Source organism: Hermetia illucens, chromosome 2 (assembly GCF_905115235.1).
Source record: "Hermetia illucens chromosome 2, iHerIll2.2.curated.20191125, whole genome shotgun sequence".
Taxonomy (NCBI): domain Eukaryota; kingdom Metazoa; phylum Arthropoda; class Insecta; order Diptera; family Stratiomyidae; genus Hermetia; species Hermetia illucens.
The window spans coordinates 189,214,644-189,237,224 of record NC_051850.1 but is presented as its reverse complement, the minus strand read 5'-3'; the positions used below and the strand labels follow the sequence as shown (position 1 = coordinate 189,237,224).

General features: G+C 41.9%; 1 protein-coding gene across 4 annotated transcripts in view; it reads left to right on the top strand.

Moving 5' to 3' along the window:
• The first annotated feature begins 1,302 nt into the window (after window positions 1-1,302).
• Window positions 1,303-22,581, top strand: part of LOC119647791 (transportin-1) — a 35,629-nt gene continuing 14,350 nt past the window's right edge. The window contains exons 1-8 of one of the 4 annotated variants that reach the window (XM_038048991.1): window positions 1,303-1,473; window positions 1,988-2,097; window positions 12,662-13,513; window positions 13,585-14,385; window positions 14,443-14,550; window positions 14,611-14,784; window positions 14,848-15,019; window positions 15,080-15,175. In XM_038048991.1, the coding sequence (XP_037904919.1) occupies window positions 1,999-2,097; window positions 12,662-13,513; window positions 13,585-14,385; window positions 14,443-14,550; window positions 14,611-14,784; window positions 14,848-15,019; window positions 15,080-15,175 (2,302 nt within the window). In that variant the 5' untranslated portion in view covers window positions 1,303-1,473; window positions 1,988-1,998. Of the gene's footprint in view, window positions 1,474-1,514; window positions 1,820-1,987; window positions 2,098-12,661; window positions 13,514-13,584; window positions 14,386-14,442; window positions 14,551-14,610; window positions 14,785-14,847; window positions 15,020-15,079; window positions 15,176-22,581 lie in introns of those variants that run through there. The other 3 variants (XM_038048990.1, XM_038048989.1, XM_038048988.1) reach the window with 3 other exon arrangements.

The following is a 22,581-nucleotide window of genomic DNA, read 5'->3' as shown; positions in this document are numbered from 1 at the left end:
TATACACATGCACGGCCTCATGTCATGCATACACAAACCAAGTGACAAGCCACAAGCCTTGACCGTTGAACTACCATGGTAGTCTTTATACTACTGTTTTTAGTTCAGCATCAAGATCCATTCTACTCTAAACGAAAATTGTTGTAATATAACCTTCTACTTCAATGACTATTTATGCGCTTTGCAAAAATTGAAAAATCAATCATAGCGTGTAAAAATAAGTAGATTTCATGCAAAAATAAGGAGATAAGTAGATCGAGTCGAAAATAAGTAGATCTCCTTATAAATAAGTAGAGTTTGCATCCCTGGCTTACACCCAAAGTTAAAATTACTCTTAAAATACCCTGGAAGCAGCGTGACCGAAGTGGCTAGCAGATTCGCTCCGTTTAACTTTGTTTATAAGCCCAAAATCTGGAGCCTACACTTTATTTATCTCTTTCCCTGATCTCAGAATTTTATTTTTGTTTTACTGAGGATACTATGAAGTACGTTGCCTCAAACCCTCCTCCTTTACCTATACTATGTTAATAGAATGGCGGAGTTGGTGAGTAGTGCAAATAAGATCTTGATTAATGTTTTGTAATGAGAAAGCCGCCTCAAACACGCAGAAGCATCAAATTCTTCAAAAAGGGGTTACGATACCAGGTTTTTGGGATTTTAGAAAAATTTTCGGTCGATTGTCTCCAAACTGATCGAATAATAACAGGAGAATATTAATGCAATATTTTTGATTAGCTGGATGTGAAAGTACGTGAATAAAAGAACTGTTTTGGGAAGAAATAAATGGTTTTGTAGATGTACTTCAACTAGCACTAGGAATCCTTCTTTCTTTCTTTCCTTTTTCTTCAAATGAAGAAGCAAGTATAGCCGTAGAAGTATATTGAAGTCCTTTCGGAAAATTAGTTTATGGATGGAGCACATACATTGAAAAACCCCTGGAGAAATGTTAAGTGAAAATATATTGAAGATTAAAGCTTATTTCAATATCAAACTCTTAGTGTTTCATTTGAACGCCCGAAGCTTATTGTTTGGCTACGTGTAATGGATTTCTTCAAATTGCAATGCTCGCAATTTTCAGAATATTTTTAACTTAGAAACCATATTGAGGTAGAATAAATATATAATTAGGAGGCACTTATACTTAATTCTGAAGTAGAATAATACTTTTTTTAATTCTCTATAATAATTGTATTGATGTGGAAAATGCTGTTTATAGCAGTTTGAAAATATCCCTAATAATATTCACAATGGCACAATGAGAACTCCTCAATTCACCATACCGTTGCTGCCTGCAAAACACTATTCACCAGACTTCGTGATAACTTTGCGGTGTGTATACTTGTCGCAAGTGGAAAAACTTTCCACAAGTCATTGAATTTAATTTACGGGAGTTCCATGCGTTTTAAAGTGATTATTGCACGTGCAAATACTAACTAATCATCTAAAGTATATTTTTTACAAGTTTGCCTGAAGGTGAGTGAAGAGAATTGTTTATAAAATTGCCGGTGAAAAGAGCCCTTGTAGAACTCTGTTTCGATCGGTGTGAGATTGAAGTTTTGCTGAATGTAATCACGGCGGTGGTGTTTTTCACTTTGCAACGGGAACATATGAACAGAAAAAAGAAAGAAGGCACATTTTGCGACGGTACCGCAGACAGAGTGGAACCGTGAAAATCGGAGCGAGCGAAAAAGTCGCAAAATCGCAGTGGATTGCAATCTAAATGGAAAGGCATTGAAAAGAGACGGCGCGCTATTGTGAATTGGTGTGTGCAGAAAATTTGTTTTTAGGTGTCAGGAGCTCGGGGAAAAATTTCAATTTGGTTTGCCGAACGCATTTTTTCGTAGCTATTTCTGTGAAAACATAACATTTGATTAGAGAAGGCAGCGACGATCAAATGGAATTGTTTATTCAGACGAATTTTGAAAGTTAGATTTTAGTTGACGATTCTGACTAGTTTTTGTTTCTTTTTTTTTTCGGGCGAGTGCAGAGTGGAAGAAAATGACGTGGGAACCCCAGCCTGAAGGCTTACAGCAAATCATAACGATCTTGAAGGAATCTCAATCGCCGGACACTGCAACCCAACGATCCGTTCAACTGGTAAGTAGGAATTTGATAGTTTTTCCAGTAATCAGCATCTCCAAACAAAGGGTTCTCTCGGAGTTGACTTCCCAAGTGCCCCAACCTTTGTCCTCTGATCTTCACGTTATAGAGCTATTTTCTTGCTAATGATACCATTAGATAATTGATCTCAAATTATAAACTTTATACAATTAGGTTTTCCCTCACAAAACAGTAGAAATAAAACAATAAGTTTGGTGATGATTGCTTCTATGCATTTTTGAGTTCGAACATTTCCAGGGCAATCATGAAATACTCTCCTTGATTGCTATCAGGGGAGGAGTTAGAGGGCAAAGAATAGTGCCTGCAGGTTTGATAAAATAACTCCTAGATGTGCCCCCTCTTATGAGTGGTTACTTATGGACGATGTGCAATTATTTGCTCACAAAACGATGTAAAATGGGTATCAAATGAAATCATAAATACGCATACATATTGCGTTGAAAATTCGAATTTTGCGCACTGCTTGACTAAAAGATGAGATATGGGAAAACCTGAATTAAAATTCGTGGCCACATAATTCAGCAGAACCCGCAATAAATAATTTGATGAAAGGTGGTATACGCCTCTTGCACAGTGCTGTGTTGAGTGAGTCTTTAGTTTGGTTTATAGTTCATTTAAGAATACCTAAAAAACTGACTAGTCTGACCCTGACCAATGTGCGAGGCCAGATAAAAGCAGCAGGATCACTCTCAAGACCATTCGACATCAACAACGGTCTACGACGGATGCTCTATCATGCGCCCTCTTTAACTTGGCCCTCGAGAAAGTGATCCGTGATGCTGAGGTAAATGCAAGAGGTACGATCCTCTTCAAGTCTCCCCAACTACTGGCCTATGCTGACGATATCGACATCATGGGGAGAACGACCCGAGACGTACAAACTGCCTTCACCCAGATCGAGCAGGCGGCGCGAGATCAGTGAAGGCAAGACAAAGTATATGGTGGCAACGTAAGCACCGAAAACCAACCAATCAACAACATTGAACCGCACTGGTCAAACGGGAAGAATAAAGATAGGAGACTACAACTGTAAGACCGTTGACAATTTCTCCTATCTAGGGTCGAAAATCACAACTGATAACAGCTCTTCTTCTTTTTCTTCAGCCTTTGTCCCGTTCACAAGTGGGGTCGACTCGTCGTGATCGGCTTCGCCATTTGGCTCTATCGAATGCCTGATCTGGGTGCAATCTCGAGGCTTTCAAATCCCCATCCAGCGTATCAAGCCACCGTTGCTTAGGTCTGCCTTTTGGTCGCTTACCATCGACTTCAATGTTCAGACCAATCTTGGCAAGTGAATTGCATGACCATACCATCGAAGACGCCTCTCTCGCAACTTTTCCACGATCGGTGCAACCCCATAACGATCGCGGATATCCTCATTTCGGATGTGATCTAAACGTGTGACGCCACTAGTCCAACGTAGCATCTTCGTCTCCATTACCGCAAGACGCCGTTCATTGTCCTTTATGGTCGGCCAACACTCAGAACCATAGAGAGCGACTGGATGGACGACATTGCGGTAAATTTTAGATTTGAGACGTTCGTTGATACGTCGATCACAAAGAACTCCAGTTGTGGAACGCTACTTCATCCAGGTTACGTTAATGCGTGAAGCAATTTCATAACGCAGCTCTCCATTGGCTGATAGCGTTGACCCGAGGTATTTAAATCGCTCAGTTCTGGGCAGATCACTGCCGCTAACAGTGATTGTGCCTGTGTCATGGGGATCGGTCGTCAAAAATTCAGTTTTGTTTAAATTCAATCTGAGACCGTGTTGCATGAGGCGATCATTCCATTTTTGAACAAGTTGCTCGCGATCATTTTTGCTATCGGATGCTAGGAAAACATCATCTGCATAAAGCAGTGCGTAGGGCGCTGGACGTTGGATATCCCGTGTGACGGTGTCTATAACAAGAACAAAGAGGACTGGTGAGAGGGCGTTTCCTTGATGAACACCAACAGAGACACGAAGCAGTTTTGATACACCCGCCATACTTCGAACTTTACTTTTCGGATCATGGTAGAGAAATTGAACCCAGCGCACGAGTTCTTCTGGCACGAAGTGTTGTCGTAAAGCATACCAGATGAGTTCGTGTGGTACATGGTCAAACGCTTTCTCTAGATCCAGAAATGCAGTGTAAAGAGGGCGATGCTTCTCACGGTGTTTTTCCATGAGTAATCGCGCAGCGTGTATTGCGTCAGTAGTTCCGCAGTTCTTGACAAATCCGGCTTGATTCACGGTTATTTCAACGATTTCGCGAATACGGTCGTCAAGAATGCGTTCAAAAATCTTCATGGTATGGGAATGTAACCGGATAGGATGGTAATTTGAACATTCTGCTGGGCTACCTTTCTCTTTCCATATTGGAACAGTGGTACTTTCTTGCCAGTCAGATGGTGTTCTTCCTTCCTGAATAACCCGGTTAAAGAATTCACTGAGCCACAGTGTTGGGTCCCAGCTCTTCGCTTTTCAGAGCTCAGATGCGATGTCGTCAGGTCCTGTTTGTTTCCTCGATTTCATTTGTTTTATTGCCTCCTCGACTTCAGTTGCGCTGACTGGTGGAACTGCTCTAAATGTCGGCAATGATTGTGGAAGTGTAGGATGAGCAAATTCTTCAGTTTAAATCTGCTCGAAGTATTCTCACCATCTATCCGTTGCGGCTCGATGGTTGGTAAGCAAAGTACGGTTCTTGTCATTAACACAACAGAAGGGTTCGATATCCTGTGTGCGTTCATTACGGCTTTTAGCAAGTCGATACAGATCTCTCTCGCCATCCCGAGTGTCCAGTTTATCGTAAAGATTTTTGGAATGGTTCGCTCGGGTGACAGCGACCGCTTTCTTTGCTTCCCGGTTGGCATTCTTATAAATTTGCCAATTAGCAGGCGTTTTATCGTCGAGAAATTTGTGGTAGAGGCGTTTCTTTTCACGGACCTTCATTTCAACATCATCATTCCAAAGCCAAGTATCTCGGTTGATGTACCGCTTACCCGGCTTGGTGCAGAGGCCACTTTGTGGATCGTGTCTTTCATTTGGTTCCATGATTCTTCCACATTCATAATGGTTGGCAATCGTATGAGTGAGATCGTTTCTTCTTTCTTCTCACCAAATCGCCACCATTTAATGCGCGGCGGGCCAGTGCGTTCCTCATGCTGTTTTATCGGTGGCTTAATTCGCAGGACGGCAATCAACGGCCGATGTTGAGATGCAATGGTCTCATAGGGAACGACTTTACAATCAGTGACAGTGGTAAAATGTTGGCGTCTTACGAGGATATAGTCGATTTGCGTTTTACTGTTCCCACTATAAAATGTGGGAAGATGAGACAATCGTTTGATGAACCATGTATTCATAAGTACAAGGTCATGGGTGTCCGCAAAATCGATTATACGCTCGCCACCCTCATTGTGCGCTCCGAACCTCTTTCCCCCATGGCACCTGTTACCGTCTGCCTTTTCACCCACATGACCATTAAGGTCGCCGGCAATGATTATGTAATCGTCAGCAGGCACGTGACAAGTCTTTTCATCGAGAAGTTGCCAGAAGGCATCTTTCTCGGCATCAGGTCGACCTGTCTGTGGTGCATACGCGGTGAAGAAGTGAATAGTGCGATCAGCTGATATAATGGTGAGCTTCATCAGCCGATCATCAAATCGTTCGACTTCTTTAATGGCATCACGGAAACCCTCTGAGATGGCAATGTCAACACCATATTGAGTGTGTGGGTTACCAAAATAGAGAAGTTTGTAACCATTTTTACCGCGTTCGCGTTCAATGTCGCAGCTTTTGGCACCAGACCATCGGGTTTCTTGCAGAGCGCAGATGTCAATGCACCTTTTTCGAAGGGCTCTTGCGAGTTCCTCGGTCTTTGCAGTTAGGGTACCAACATTTAGCGTGCAGACACGTATTTGTTTTGTTCGTTGTGTGCGGACTAACTTGCTTATGTCCTGACGCCGTTCATGCGTCAAGAACCCTTGCCCATTTCTCGACAGGACCGGGGCCCGTCCTGCCGCGTCGACTGAGGTGGACGCCCTAGCATTTCTCCGAGGCTTGTGACTCAATCCGATCATCATATTTGTAACGACATTCTATGCATTTTCTTGGTCGACCTATCGCGGGGCCTGTCACCAAGAAAGATCAGGTAGGATTTAGCATAGTAGGATAACTCCAACTATACTCTATTTATCTCTTTCCCTGATCTCAGCATTTTATTTTTGTTTTGCTGGGGATAGTACAGAGTACGTTGCCTCAAACCCTCCTCCTTTGCCTGGGCTTGGGACCAGCATACTATGTTAATAGCATGGCGGAGTTAACTGATAACAGCTACGATGATGAAATTCGCGCACGGTTGTTAGCCAAAAGAGCCTATTCCAGCTTACAAAAACTGTTCCGCTCGAAACGTCTCACCATAAGGTCAAAGCTCTTACTATACAAGACAATGATCTTGCCAGTCCTCAGGTATTCCTCGGGGACTTGGGTTTTTAGCAAGAAAAATTGCGAACTCTTGGCCGCGTTCGAGAGAAGAATCATCCGAAGAATTTTTGGCCCCCTACATGAGGATGGACGATTCCGTAGCCTACATAACGACGAAATCTATGAGCGATACAATGACCGTCAGGTTGTGGATAAAATCCGGCTCAATAGGTTACGATGGGAGGGTCACTTAATCCGTATGGATGAGGATGATCCAGCCCCCCCAACAAAATCTATGGTAAAAAAAGAAGACGAGGCAGACCCTGCCTAAGATGGAGCGATAGCGTAGGCCAGGCCGCCAGACAGCTTTTAGGGATATCGAATTGGTGGGCCTCGGCGCAAAACCGGGATGTCTGGAGTTCCTTATTAAGGCAGTCCTAGACCGGATACCGCTTGTTGCGCCGTTGTTGATGCAAAAAATGAGTTGAAAAGATATATTTTACGTTCCTAGATGCCGATTTAGGGCATAGGAATCTTAAAAAATTATATTTGCTACTCGACCTTTCTTCTTCAGAACTTGTCCCGTTCGGAAGCGGGGTTGGGCTATTTTGAGGACAAATATCTGATCGGTCGGTCGTGAGACTTTCAAGTCACCATCCATCGTTTTAAGCTGTCGTTGTTTCGGCCGGTCTTTTGGTCGTCCCTCATCGACTTTTATGATCAAATTAAACTTGGCAAGTGATTTCTCGTCAGCGCAAATTATGTGTCCATGCCATCGCATACGTTGTTCTTGCAATTTTTCCGTGTTCGCGGCAACCCCTCACCGGTTATCCTAATTTCAAATGTGTTCATGGCGTGCTACTCCACTGATCTAACGCAAAATCTTCCACTACCGCGAAACACCGTTCATTGTCTTTTATAGTCTGCCAGAATTTATAACCATAGAAGGCGACGGGGCGAAAGAGGTACTGCGGAAATTCTTGGATTTGAGACGTTCATAAATATGTCGATTACAAAGAAAACACTTTGTGGATCGCCATTTCACCCAAATTTTGCTAACGCATAAAGCAATTTCTTAACCCATTCAACACGGCAGCCATTTTGGTGGCTTCATTCTGGAACTGCATTTTTTTCGGACTTTCTTATCCGACGGTAAATTTTTTACTACGGGATCGGCATTGTTAGGCCAAGTTAGTAGCAGTAAAAATAGTTAAAAAATCATTGATAATTAATTTAACATCAGAAAACGTCCGTCTGGGCCGAACCATGGCCTAAAACATTCACGGCAAAGATTTTACGTTAATATAAATTACGAATTAATATTATAGAAAAAAGTAAAATAATAAACAGCCTATTAAAACTTACCACAAACGGAAATTTCTCTAAAAAATATTGTGCTGCACGGATTTCGAAACGGCCAACGACACAAGGTCACCCAAGAAACTGAAAGCTTTCGTCAAACCCTGTTCACTCTACAAACGTTTAAACGAAACTAAAGGAGGACGCGTTTGTGAGCGCTCCGTGGCTGAGTAAGGGAGGGGATCCGCACGAGCGCGCTGTCAGTGTCTCGAAATGGACTCCATGACGCGTCAGTGCGCTCGCCGTGTGGAATGGGTTAAACGTACCACGTTTACCACTGTCTAATAGCATTGATCCGAGATAATTAAATCGCGCAGTTTTGGGAAAAACATTTGTTTTATTGAGATTCAGTCTAAGATTGAGTTGCACGAGGTGATCAATCAATTTTTGATAAAGTTCCTCAAGATCAGCTTTCGTCTACATAAGGTAGCATATATATATTGCATCAGCAGTTTCGCAACTCTTGACCAACCCGGCTTGATTCTCGGTTATTTGAACAATGTTACGAATAGTTAGATAAGAATGCGGTATGGGACAGTAACCGGATCGGATGATAATTTGAACATTCTGCTGAGACGTAGTGCTTTCTTGCCATTCAAATGGTGTTCTACGCTCAGTAATTCGGAAGAAATGTTAGGTCCCAGCCATTCGCTTTCCACAGCTCAGATACGATGTCGTCAGGTGTTGATATTCGTAATGTTTGGTAATCGCGTGAGTTCATTTTCTGGTGAGACAATCGTTTGATAAATCATGTATAAGATCGCGAGGGTCCGCAAAATCAACTATACGACCGCCACCCTCATTGCATGCTCCAAGACCTTTTCCCTCATGCCATCTTGCCTTCTGCCTTTTCATCCACATCCCCATTAAGATCGCCCACAATGACGATATACAGTCCCGAGCCAAAAAATTACAAATAAACATCTTTTTCCGAGTTGTCACAATCTAGGCAGGTGCCGAAATTGACCTAATTTTAGCATGCCAAGCATTTCGACTCGGACGAGTCCTAGTTGTAAGTTAATGGGAGAATCCGTCGAGATCTTCCCGCAACATCGAACATGTATGCGGAATGGTGTATTTCTGTATGATTTGGACCAGACTGTGTGAGAGTCTCAGAACATCAAGGGAAGCCATGAGTGATTTTGGTACAATACCTGTAGCTGACAATATTATGGGAACTGCAATAACTTTCTCGAGACGCCAAATTTCTTTGATTCGAGCTAGTGGCTTATAGTTCACCTCCTTCCCCACGCATTTCCTTCAATGTTGCTATTATACGCGGAGCGAACCGTCTTGTCAACTACCAGCACATCAGCCTTGTTATGTGGTATGTGCCGATCAGTTAGAACTTGCCGGTCCTAATACATGCTGTAAACAGAACTATCAAGTATTGCTTGCGGCTCATATCGGTAAACCGGACATGTTCCCTTGATCAGCCCGTGCTTGTATGCAAGGTTTTGATGAATCGCCTACAGCATTATGGCTGCAATGAGGTGGTTAAATGTCTCTAACACATTCTACACTGATCATTTTCCACTCGCTCTTTCATTATGTACTTTTTATAAGCTCGGGTGGCAGCCACTTGGCGGACACTTGTCTAATCCAACTTGCATTCGAATATCACGGTTGGACATGTCTCCTCTTCGCAACAGACTTCTAGGGTTTTCGTCAGTACCAGCACACAGCTTGCTGTCATCTAAGTACATCAAGTGCGTCAGCTTGTACTTAGCACGTAATAAGGGGATATGTCACCCCTGAATTACTGTCGCCAAAAACTTTATTAGTTTCGAATCAATGCGATACAGATGTAGGATATCGATTAGCCAGGTATGCGGGATGCTGTCGAAAGCCTTGGCATAATCGATATAGCCGCTAAGGAGACTTTTTTGGACTCTAGTTGCTACAACTACCGAGTCGATAATGAGTTGCTCTTTGGAACCCTTTGACTCAACTCGGCAGCCCTTCTGCTCCTCGGACAGAATCTTGCTGTCTCGAGATGCGCATTGACCATTCTAATAATGGACGTTATGAATTTGTAGAGGGTTAGTAAGCAAGTAGTCGGGCTTGTGTCCGCGGGATCCTGCATCGTGTCTTTTTAAGGAACAAGGTAGGAAATTCCCACAATGAGGAAGGGTGGAAATTCCTCCAGCTAGTTCCTCGCGTAAGTTGCATTCTGGACATGTCTGTATGACTTTCGCCATACCGTCGTAATTGACTGAATATGACAGAAAGTTTCTGCTTTAGTTTATCCAGATTTTCAACTACCGGTGTTTCATTGGAGATGGTTTAGTTCGTTTCTCACCCGTCTGCTGGCATTGCCAGCTTCTGCCCCCATCGACTCTTGGCCATCATTTTTGTCGATGACCTCGGTATTAGTTGCGACTCACTACACAGTCAAGTCCGCGAATTGCGGGAAACGCTCCACGAATCTCTGGGGCAAAAAGGGGTGTTAAGATGTTATACCTGCCCCCGCTGTTATTTCGTAGTAAAGGCGGATGCTGAAGAGATTCATTGCTTCACTCCAGTTCATTCACTGCCTACGTGAACCTGCTGAAGTGGTCGCAACAGATTGTGGCGAAACAGTTGCAGCAGGCGGAGCAATGCCCAATACTAGCGATTTCGAAGCCGTGCTGCCCATTACGGGAGCCCGACCGAATCACCAAGTCAGAGCTTGGTACCGGCTAAGGCGGAGTAATATTTATTTATTATTATTTTTTTATATTAATGTTTAGTGTTGCCACCCTTTGCTTTCTGCTTTGCTTTGCACCAAGCTATGAAGCACTCTTCTTAGGGGTCTCACGCCAATTTTTGTCAATTTGTGTTGTGCTAAATGCAATAAGGCCTGTCTATCTGTCCGTCACACGCATTTTTAGCGGAGACTGTAGCAGCAGTTGGCACTAAATTTGGTGGAAAGGTGGGAACTGTGAACGCTCACGCATACAGTGAGTTACATCCTTACATACATACAAAAAGAGTGTAAATTTTTTTTGATCAAATATAGTCATGTGGGGTATCAAGTGAAAGGTCTCGGTTAGTAATTTCCGAACCTCAATTCAATTTCAATTGAAGCAACAAACATCAGCATGCCGTGCATATACACAAACATATATTTTATTAATTAGTTCCTTTTGTAATGTTTTTCGTAATAACGTAAACTTTCTTTGATGGTAAGCATTTTTGTTGTCACCTTAATTCAGATGCATTTTATTGTTGCTTTTTAATTTTTCAAGAGGAAATTGTGAAATAGCTGGTAGTATCGCTATAGATGAGGTAAAAAATAGTGCTGATTCGTTTGACGCACTCTTGCAGTGGCTCAACAAAATGGGTGCGTCGAAAAGAGTCGACTCATCAAAGAGTTGTATTTCCCACCATTAAAAGCACGCCCCCTTTAGGGTTAGTCACGCATCCTCTCACAATTCGTTGATGTAAGAGCTTTATGGTTTGAGCAACCCATTCATTTTCTGATCGTACGTTTCACTTAACGTCTTGTGATCATTTGCCCCTCACTACTAAAAGGATATCTTGAAAACCACTTTGCACATATTCACTCCTTGGGGATATTTCACTCACTTGCTGCAATTTCTAGTCCCATAGAAGGAGTTAGTGTAGAGTAGAATGTGGATGATGCCTTTCGAATCTTTTTATTACAATGTGTTTATAACAGTAACGAATTATTTATCTACTGTATTTGGGAAAATCAAAAATTCTGGAATAATTCGAGTTATGTTCTCTGACGAACCACAATCACATTATGTATTCGAAAATCTATCAACAAACATATAGCTCATCTCTTCAAACTGGTTCGTAAGGCAAGAACTGTGGGCAAAATTCCTGAGCCCATAAGGTCATTTAGGCCAGACCAACTCGACATGCATACTGGCGACTAAGGTAACAAAATTCACAGACTTTCTCAAATAATTTCTATCACTTTGTTAGCATAGCAAGAACCTGTCTAGTGCGGAGAACATTGTCACGTTCACCAAAGTAAGACCCACAATTGGCAAAAATCGTCCACTTCCTTTGTGAGAAGCGTAATCAGACAGAATTAATTGTTAGTGAGTTAGTCCTAAAACCAGTCTTCCTGTAGTATTGAAAAAACTGAGTCGCAAATTATTTAAAAATGACCTAAATGAGAAATTCATGCACGGTAAATATAGAAATGTCTCGTCATAAATTACAAAAGTAGAGCTCGTACTCATTTGTAGCTTTTAGAATAAACCATTTTTAAGGTGTTGTGTAAAATAAAACTTTATCAAAATCGGTTTACTGTGTGTCTGTCATACGCACTTTTCTTATAAACGTTTGCACCGATTCAAATGAAATTTGGTGGACATCTACGAACTAGTGAATCCCACACACACAATGACATGGAGTTTAAAGTGACGCTCCCCATAAATACAAAGAGTCGATCTAAAACTTTTTTTTTACCGAATGTATCCGTGTTAGGAAACAATTAAAATTAAAGGTCTCAATTAGTACTTTCACAGGCAGATTTTAGTTTCGACCTAAATTTCAAATGTGTGAGTGAGGGATTAAAATGTGCAAACTTGAAGTGAAACATTATATATTTTCTGAAATAAGAGTTAAAACAAAATCTTTCATACCTCGAGCGTCCAGCTTCCGGTTTCCCTGACTTGTTTACATGTATTCAGAAAAAGAACTGTTTCCCGGATCCTTAAACCCGAATAATTTATCAACCGTCTTCTGCTTATTCCTAATAAATAGAAGCTACTTTTTGAATTGCAACCTTATTTCATTCATTATTTTCAGAAACTAGAGGAACTTAATCAATATCCAGATTTTAATAACTATCTCATATATGTATTGACCAAATTGAAATCAGAAGATGAACCGACACGCTCACTCAGTGGATTGATATTGAAGAACAATATTCGAGTACACGGCAACACTTTACAACCGGAAATCATCGAGTACATCAAACAAGAATGTCTGATGGCGGTTGGCGACCTGTCCCCATTAATCCGAGCAACTGTTGGAATTCTTATTACAACAATTGCCAGCAATGGAGGACTGATAAACTGGCCACAACTTTTACCGGCATTATGTGAAATGCTAGACTCCCAAGACTATAATGTATGCGAAGGAGCGTTTGGAGCATTGCAAAAAATTTGCGAAGATTCCGCCGACACATTGGACAGTGCAGAACTGAACAGACCACTGAATATCCTAATCCCAAAATTTTTACAATTTTTCAACCATACAAGCCCTAAAATTCGATCTCATGCTATCGCTTGTATCAATCAGTTTATAATAAACAGATCGCAGGCAATCATGTTGCACATTGATACGTTTATCGAGAATTTGTTCCAGTTGTCGGCGGATGATGATCACGAAGTTCGACGAAATGTGTGCCGTGGTTTAGTGATGTTGCTTGAAGTGCGCATGGATCGCTTATTACCGCATATGGGCCAAATTATTGAATATATGTTACTGAGGACGCAAGATGCAGACGAAACTGTTGCTTTGGAAGCATCCGAGTTTTGGTTAACTCTCGCAGAGCAAAGTGTCTGCAAGGAGGTTTTAGCATCTTATTTACCGAGACTTGTTCCGATTTTAGTTCGTGGTATGCGGTATTCAGAAATCGATATTATTCTTCTGAAGGTATGAATAGTTGCTATAATGAAAATGTTCAATGCTAATAATGACTCTATTAAAATATTGACAATTTCTAGGGTAATATTGAAGAAGATGAAATGATTCCCGATCGAGAGGAAGACATCAAACCACGTTTCCATAAATCCAAGCACACATTAAAATCAGAAGACGCCCCTGACGACGAAGACGATGACGATGATGGAATGGATGATGACAGTTCGCTTTCCGAATGGAATTTACGAAAATGTAGTGCGGCTGCGTTAGACGTTCTTGCTAATGTATTTAGAGAAGACTGTCTGCCTGTCGTATTGCCAATTCTGAAAGAAACACTTTTCCACCAAGAATGGGTCATAAAAGAGACGGGAATTTTGGCTCTGGGTGCGATAGCTGAGGGTTGTATGCAAGGGATGATTCCGCATTTGCCAGAATTAATTCCATATCTGATATCGTGTCTGTCTGACAAGAAAGCATTAGTTCGCTCAATAACCTGTTGGACGTTGTCCCGATATGCCAATTGGGTTGTGAATCAGCCGCATGATCAATATCTGAAACCATTGATGGAGGAGCTATTGAAGCGGATTTTGGATGCCAACAAACGTGTCCAGGAGGCTGCATGCTCGGCATTTGCAACACTAGAAGAAGAGGCTTGCACAGAACTAGTTCCATATTTAGAATATATTCTTAAGACTCTAGTTTTCGCTTTTTCCAAATATCAACACAAAAATTTACTGATATTATACGATGCAGTTGGGACTTTAGCAGATTCTGTTGGACATCATTTGAATACGCCAGCTTACATAAATATCTTAATGCCGCCTCTGATCCAAAAGTGGAATATGCTCAAGGATGATGACAAAGACTTATTCCCGCTTCTAGAGGTAAATTATTGTTTATTTTGCAACTAAAAAACAAACCAACAAAGTGGCAATTTTCAGTGTTTGTCCAGTATTGCAACTGCCCTTCAGTCTGGCTTCTTGCCGTACTGCGAACCTGTATATAGGAGGTGCATTTCACTGATAGAACAAACGATAAACCAGGATATGGTGAGGCTTTCGACAGTAATGTGTGTCCATATGTTAATGATTAAAGTTTCCATTCAATAGGCCAATAAACAGAATCCCGGACAATATGAACAACCAGACAAAGAAAGGATGATTGTTGCTCTGGATTTACTTTCAGGGCTCGCTGAAGGCCTGGACGGACACATTGAATCATTAGTTGCAAACAGCAATATTATGCAGTTATTATTCCAATGCATGCAGGATGTACTGCCGGAGGTAATGTGACTGTATTTTGAACTCGTCGGGCAATAAACTTCAATCTGCATTCTCCAATTTTAGGTTCGACAATCCTCGTTTGCATTACTGGGTGATTTAACAAAAGCATGTTTCCAGCATGTTCGCCCTTATATGCCGGAATTCTTTCCGATCCTTGGTCGAAATTTAAATCCAGATTATATTTCAGTTTGTAATAATGCAACATGGGCAATCGGAGAGATATGTATGAAATTAGGTGAGTGAATGCCAATTGTAGATGAACTTGTCCCTTACAATGTTTTCATTTGCTCCGTAGGTGAGGACACAAAACCCTATGCTCTTCTTGTATTGAAGGATTTGATAATGATTATTAACCGCCCAAATACTCCCAAGACTTTATTGGAAAATACGGGTAAGTTTTATTTAAAAATATTTTTTCGATTGCTATATAACAAATGAAATAGTGTTTGCGAGCGTTTAGATTAAAAGTTGGAATTATTTGGCATGCAGAGCTGATATTCACGCATAAGATTATATTTCGAACCTTATTCAGGTTGAGAGAGTTATAGGTGGAAAGATATCATCAGTTATTAGTTTTGTAAACCCTAATTTAGTAAAGCTTGTTTCTGGGGTTGAAAGATTCCTTCGTTTAAAAACTACTCAGTCGAAGTGATGATGACTGAAAATATGACGTTATTGTGAAATAGGGACCTTTGATCCTTTTCAACATTTTTTTTTTCGGATTTTCATGTCGACCCACCATAAACAAGCGATTTCCTTGGGTAATGCGGGTATTATGTGTGTTTATTTTTTGGACGATTAGTTTCTGCAGCTCGCCATTGTTGTGTAAGGCCAAGTGGGTTTCAACTGACCGACCCCCTCATTCGAGCAATCAGATTGGCCACATTGCGATCAAGAGTAGACTTAGGGGTTTTTTATTGTATGCGCGTAACAAGAGAGGCTGACATCGCCCTCGAAAGGGACCACCATCAGATGGTTGCTTACGTGTCGCGTTCGCCGCTTCTCTCAGGGTGGATAAATTGCTACTCCCCAAGTTCAATATTAACCGCCTGTATGATCCAGCCGTCGTTCGACAGAGGGAGAGCCATCTTCCTCATTGCGAATTGGGTCGCCATCAAAAATGCTCTTTTCTCGGGCGCTACGCAGGACGTCGACCACGTCTCGAAGGGGCGTCATAAAATCTGGCTGACGACGGAACTGTGTGCCCGTCGAAGCGGATCGATGAATGGAAGGGATTGAAAGCTCTATTCACCGCTGCGAGTGATGGCGGGCGTGGCGGGAATTTGCTATTGCGCTGGTCAGGGAAACGGAAAATACCGTAGAACGTAAGAATTTCAGAAGTATATATTACATCACGAAAGAACTTGCTTTAGGTCGCAAATGTTTCGATCGTCCTGTGAGGGAAGTTAACGGTCGACTTCTCATCCACGATGAGTACCTGAAGAGACGGAAAGGAGAGTTCATCATGATTCTTAACTGTATCACATCCGATGAGGTTCCTGCTCTTGTGGATGAAATGACTGTCACCGGATACAAACTGTTCCTCCAAGCAGAAGAAAAATCATTTCGGCCATCAAACGGATGAAAGCTGCAGAGTTACGCTAATTTTGGGAATCCAAGAGCTTTCTAAGAGAGTGAAGAAAAAGGATGATTGTTAAGATTCCAAAGAAGGGCACCCGTTTGAGTGTAACAATTACAGGGGTATCTACGTGCTCCTTGCCGTCACAAAGAAAATAGCTGAAATAATCCTGGAAGGCATCAAATAACACTTCGAAAGCTTGATCAACAGAGCAAATCGTTTGTGCTAACATTGGCACTGAACTGGATGTTACGCTAGATCCTAACTCTAGATCCACTTTCGCTGTCTTGTCACACTACACCAAGATAAAATTGAGATTTTTCCTAATTAGTGCTCTTTTTGTGTTGCTATATGCGAGTAGGACATGGAATCTGACCCCGCTGTTACTCGCCCTTCGTATCATTGTAGTACGCTGGTTTGATATTATTACAAACGAAGAATTTGTTGGGTGCACAGGTCTGACACAGCGAAGTGATCGGAAAACGGAAGTGGCTCTGGATAGGTCACCTATTAAGGAAGGCGACAATTGTTTTACTAACTACGCCATGAAATCCATTTCAGTACGTCGCCCCAAAAGCACTTGTCGCAGAACAGGAGAGAAGGAGTACACGCTTCTCGGGAAGTCCTGGGAGAAGCTGAAGCACATTTCGAGTAATCGCGAACGATGGTGCGTAGGTATGGTTGACCAGGTATAAATGGCAACCATATTCAGTTGTAATAAATCCTGTTCAGCTCATGCAGAAGAAGCCATCACAGTCTACCCGGAGGCATTTCGGAAGATGGTGGTGATGCCGAAGGGGGGAATGTCTTTTAAAGCATGGGCACAAAAAAAAACTCAATTTAAAAATACGTTTCTAACACGTTTCTATCTATACCAGGTTGTTCAAAAAGTTTTGCGGGTCGATAAGAAAAGCACAATTTTATGGGTTGAAATACACTTTATTATTCAGTGGTCTCCGTGAACATCAATACATTTGTTCCAACGAGATTCCAATTTATGGATTCCATACCTGAAGTGAGAATCTGGAAGGGCTGAAAAATACGCTTCCACAGCTGTTATGACCTCATCATCTGATGAAAAGCTCTTTCCACGCATGCATTTTTTAGGTTTGGAAACAGATGGAAGTCGCTAGGGACTGGTGAATACGGTGGTTGCTCCAACAATTTAAACTTGAACTCATAGATTTTAGCCATTGTCAAAATGCTCTTGTGACACGGTGCATTGTCCTGACAAAAAGGAATTTTTTTCTCTTGCAAACCTAGTCTTTTTCACGAATTTTTTCCTTCAGCTGGTCTAAAAGGTTACAATAATATTCAGAATTTATTGTTTTACCAGTTTGCAAGTAACCCACAAACAAAATTCCTTTTGCATCCCAAAAAACTCACTCCACTCTTTAGCTTCTTGTTTTGATTCAGGATGATGGTGATACACCCAAGTCTCATCCGTAGTAATAAATCGGCCCACATAATCCACTTTATCCTTTCGAAAACGATCTAAATGTTGCTGAAAAAATCGCATTCGAATGTGTTTTTGTTCCATTGCTAGCGAATGCGGCATCCATTGTGCACCCAGCTATCTGAAACCCAATACTTTAGGTCAAAATATTGCTTACGTTGCCTAATGAGATGCCTAGGGCTTCTACTAAATTTCTTTTAGTCACTCGATGATTTTCCGATACGATATACTGGATTTTTTCTACGATTCCTGGTGTTGTTGCTGTTTTTGGAGGTCCTTGGCGTGGATCGTTTTCAAGGCTTGTACAACCAAGTTTAAATTCAGCAACCAAACTTTCTACTGTACTAATCGAAGGCAAAGAGTCCTTATACACTTTCAACACCCTAAATACCTAGTATTTTGTGCTGTCTTGAAGTAGTTTGCCCGTCGACAGGTGGACACTTTTGATGGATTGTTGATACAATGCTTTGTTCCTGGACAACAGATACGTAAAATACGGTAAACGTCACATTTCTGTTGCAAACACCTGCATTGTACTCCCATGCTTTTGTGTTCCAATCTTTAGGTCAATTTGGAGTTCTTGTATATTTTTAAAGACAACACGAAGGCAATCCTCATTATTTCAGTGAATTTGAGTAACAAAAGTTTTCATTTTGAAAGTGACTGAATGCATTGGTTCCGCCGGAAGCCAAGACTTTAAATTCCGGTATGAGCAGTTCGTTAACTGTAACTGTGTATTTGTTCATTCAGTAGAATTTCACACAGTTCTTACTATTCCATTTGTTTATTCACTCAGATACCAAAAAAACTTTCAAATCTAACTTTCTCGCAACTACTCCCAATTTTACTTCTAAACCAATCCTACTGCTAACTTCTGGTCAAGAGCAATCCTAATAATAATAATAATCGTTGGCGCAACAATCCATGTTGGATCAGGGCCTTGAAGTGTGTTAGAGCACTTCATTCAAGACCGTAACGGTACACTAGGAGTCAATGTAGTTAGCATTGCGCTTGCCCTCATTCACAGCTGAGTCGACTGGTATCCGACGTCAAATCACGATACAAATTCCACCGCCACCAGTGAGATTTGAACCGCGACCTTCCGTACGACAGCCTTGCGCTCTAACCACTCAGCAATCCTAAGAGAAGTTTAAACGGTCTCTTTTTGTTTCGTAGTTTCCTGTTGTCTTTCCACTACATATTGAATGCTCTATTTCGCGCTTTACCCGGGAAAACTAGCTAGATATTGCTTCCTAACCCTGGTACCATGAGCACAACATCCGGCGCAGCTCTGAATGCACTACTCAATTTGCAGCCCCTGGATATATTTATTCAAAGCACTGCAATGAGAGCAGCTCATAGGCTAATTCGATTAGATCTATGGAAAAACAACGGATGTGGGGGCACAGAGCATTGGAAGAGTTACTGGGAGGACTGAATCCAGTTCTTACAATGCCTTCCGATTCTCGTGTCCCCATGCATCTGTTTGGTAGGAGCTATGTAGTTACCCTGAAGCGTAGAGAGGACGGGGAAGACCCAGAGGAATGCGTGGCGGGATATACGGAAGTCTTCTACACCGATGGCTCAAAAACAGAAGAAGGTTCTGGAGCCGGAGTCTACCTCTCGAATAAAAACGAGAAGTGGGCTTTTCCTTTGGGACAATATGCAACGGTTTTTCAAGCCGAAGTTTATGCGATCCTAAGGGTGGCAAACTGGGTGATTGACGAGCGGTTGAAGGGCAGGCGCATCGCAATCTGCAGTGACAGTGAAGCTGCACTGAGAACATTGAGCAGTCCTTTGATCGCCTCGAAAATCGTTCAGGAATGCAGAAACCGTTTGAACTCTATGTCTAGATTCAATACGGTGGAACTACTCTGGGTACCCGGTCACTGTGGCATAGAGGGAAATGAAATCTCGGACGCTTTAGCGAAGGAGGGGTCAATCTCCCCAACAATTGGAGTATCAGTAGCATTGGCTAAATCTGTTTTCAAAAACTGGGAACAAGTTTCCCATAATGACAGGTGGCAGAGCCTAAATGCTGCTCGACACACCAAACTTTTTCTGCCAGAACCGAACATACGTAAAATGTTAGATATTGCCTTCTGTTTGTAGTTAAGTCTAAAATTGATAGATTAGTAGCTTACTCCAAACTACAATTTTATTTTATTATGTATATATATATTTCGGGAGCAACTTACTCCCTTCATGTTCCTGTTCTATTTATACTAAAAACACTAATTACCTAAATTACTTTTACCAAAAAAGAAAAAACATTAAATTATTAACTTAATTATCTATTAATTACCGCGGCAAGTCTTATTAATTTTGAGGGGCAATTACCGGAATCTGTATTTAATAACCGCGTCGCGTCTTCTCTCAGAATTTCTAGACTTTCCCAAGGATCCAAGGTTGTCGTTCGGTTTGTATGCCTCAAGAGCTCAAGGTTATCGCGTTGAATGATATGGGCTTCTTCGACTATGTGCGCTACCACTGATGACCTTATGGACGATTTTTGTTTTCGAACACAATTTACCGCTTCCCTAATGTGCTCATCAAATCTCGTCGTTATCAGGCGTTTCGTTTGTCCTATGTATATTTTATTGCAGTCGCTGCACGTTATTCGGTAAATCCCACTTTTTTCGTTCGCTCCCAAGGGGTCCTTAACGCTTCCCAGTAAACTCCGCAAGGTGGATGATCGACTCGAACCTACGATTTCCAGTTGGTACTTTTTTGCCCAATTCCTGATGTTGTTGAATAGGTAGGAGTATGGGATACTTATTCGTCTGGTGGTTGCCTCCTTCTGCTGCGAAATAGCGTTGTATAGGCATGCCTATTGTGTTGTCTGACTTTCCTTCCAATCAATTTCTCAATGGTCTGAGAATTATACCCATTCTTAATAGCGGTGTCAATAATGTACTGTCGTTCTTTGTTGAAACCGTATTTTGAAAGAGGGTATGTGATCAGTCGGTGAATCATGCAATTATAGGCAGCCATTTTTTGGGAAAATATGTGATGTGAAGTTACCGGTATCGTTCTCTGCGTTGTTGTAGGCTTACGGTATATCTCGAACTTAAGCTTTCCGTTAGAGTTGACGACATTTAGATCCAGGAAAGGTAGAACCCCATCCTTTTCTACCTCTAGTGTAAACTCGATTTTATTATGAATCTTGTTTATAGAGGAGATGACCATGTCTATGTCGCCCCTTCTAACGATCGCAAATACGTCGTCTACATACCTAAACCATACTTTAGGCATTATTCCCCCCGATTCAATTTCTTCTTCGATTGATGACATGAACCTTTCAGTGAGTAATGGCGAGAGGGGGTTCCCCATCGCTACTCCCGAAGTAGTTTTGTAGAATCTGTCCCGAAATGTAAAATAGTTTTCGTTCATGCAGAGCCTGGCAAGGTTAGCATAGATACGAACTTATCTTCTCCATTCCGGGCCAGATCCAAACTGGTTCAGCCATATCTCGAGTTCGAAAATTGATACGTGTCCCTCTTGTAATGAGGAAGCGGAATCCACGGAGGATTTCCTATTTATTTATTTAATTTATTTATTTAATTAACGGACAACAAACAGAGAGAATTCCAATTAATTATTGGCCTCAGGAGGAGGAGAAAGCAAAAAACTTATCCTACGTTTAAAGCTACTTAAAGTAGGGAAGTTAAAAGGACCAAGCTGTTTTGCATTATAATTTCGGCAAAGCCTGGGAATCGGGGAATGAAAATAGACTTCGAGCTCCGCGAAGGGCACGTTGAAAATATCTGCGTTACGTGTGTTATAAGACGCAGGACGGCAGGTGATCTCGTCAGCGGCGGAGCAGTCCATCAGGCCCGAGGAAAGTTTAAAGAATGTGCATAGATCCAGATAGGATCTACGCTGTTGTAGGAAGGGAAGGTTTAGAAAGCGGAGGCGGGAGGGGTAATCCACACGAGGGAAGCTTTTCTTAAAGAAGAGAGAACGGGTGAATTTGCGTTGCACATTTTCAAGGGCAAGACAATCACAGTTACGGGTGGGTGACCAGATCACGGAGCAATACTCGAGGGTATTCCTCACAAGGGAATTGAAGAGAGCTAAGGAGGGTTGGATGGAGTCAAAATCAGAGGAGGAGCGAAGAATGAAGCCTGACAATTTTGCTGCTCGATTGATAACATCGAGGCAATGGGTGTCAAAGCGCAGCTTATTGTCGAAAGTGACTCCGAGGTCTTGAGTGGAATTTAAGCAGGATAAGGAATGTCCGTTAAGAGAGTAGGAGAAAGAAGTGGGTGAGGATTTTAGGGAGTAGCACATAGAGTGACACTTTCTGACGTTTAGCGCTAAACCATTAGTCGAGCACCAACGAACCAGAGTGTCCAGGTTATTTTGAAGGGAAACACAGTCCATAGGCGACGATATAGCGGAAAACAGCTTAAGGTCGTCTGCATAGAGCAAACAGGGACAAGTAAGGAGGGGAGGAAGGTCGTTAATAAAAAATAAAAATAGCAAAGGACCCAGAATAGACCCCTGTGGGACGCCAGAAGAGGGGGAGAAGGAGCGGGAAGTACAGCCGTCAAAAGAGACGCGGCAGGATCGGTTGGAAAGGTAAGAGGCAAGCCATAAAACCAGTGGTATGGGAACATTTAGGGACGAGAGTTTGGATAGAATTATCTTGTGATTTACAGTGTCGAAGGCTTTTGCGAAGTCAGTGTAAATGGTATGCACTTCTTGCCGTGAATTTAGACATTTGGCGACAAAGTTGGTAAAGTCGAGCAGGTTGGAG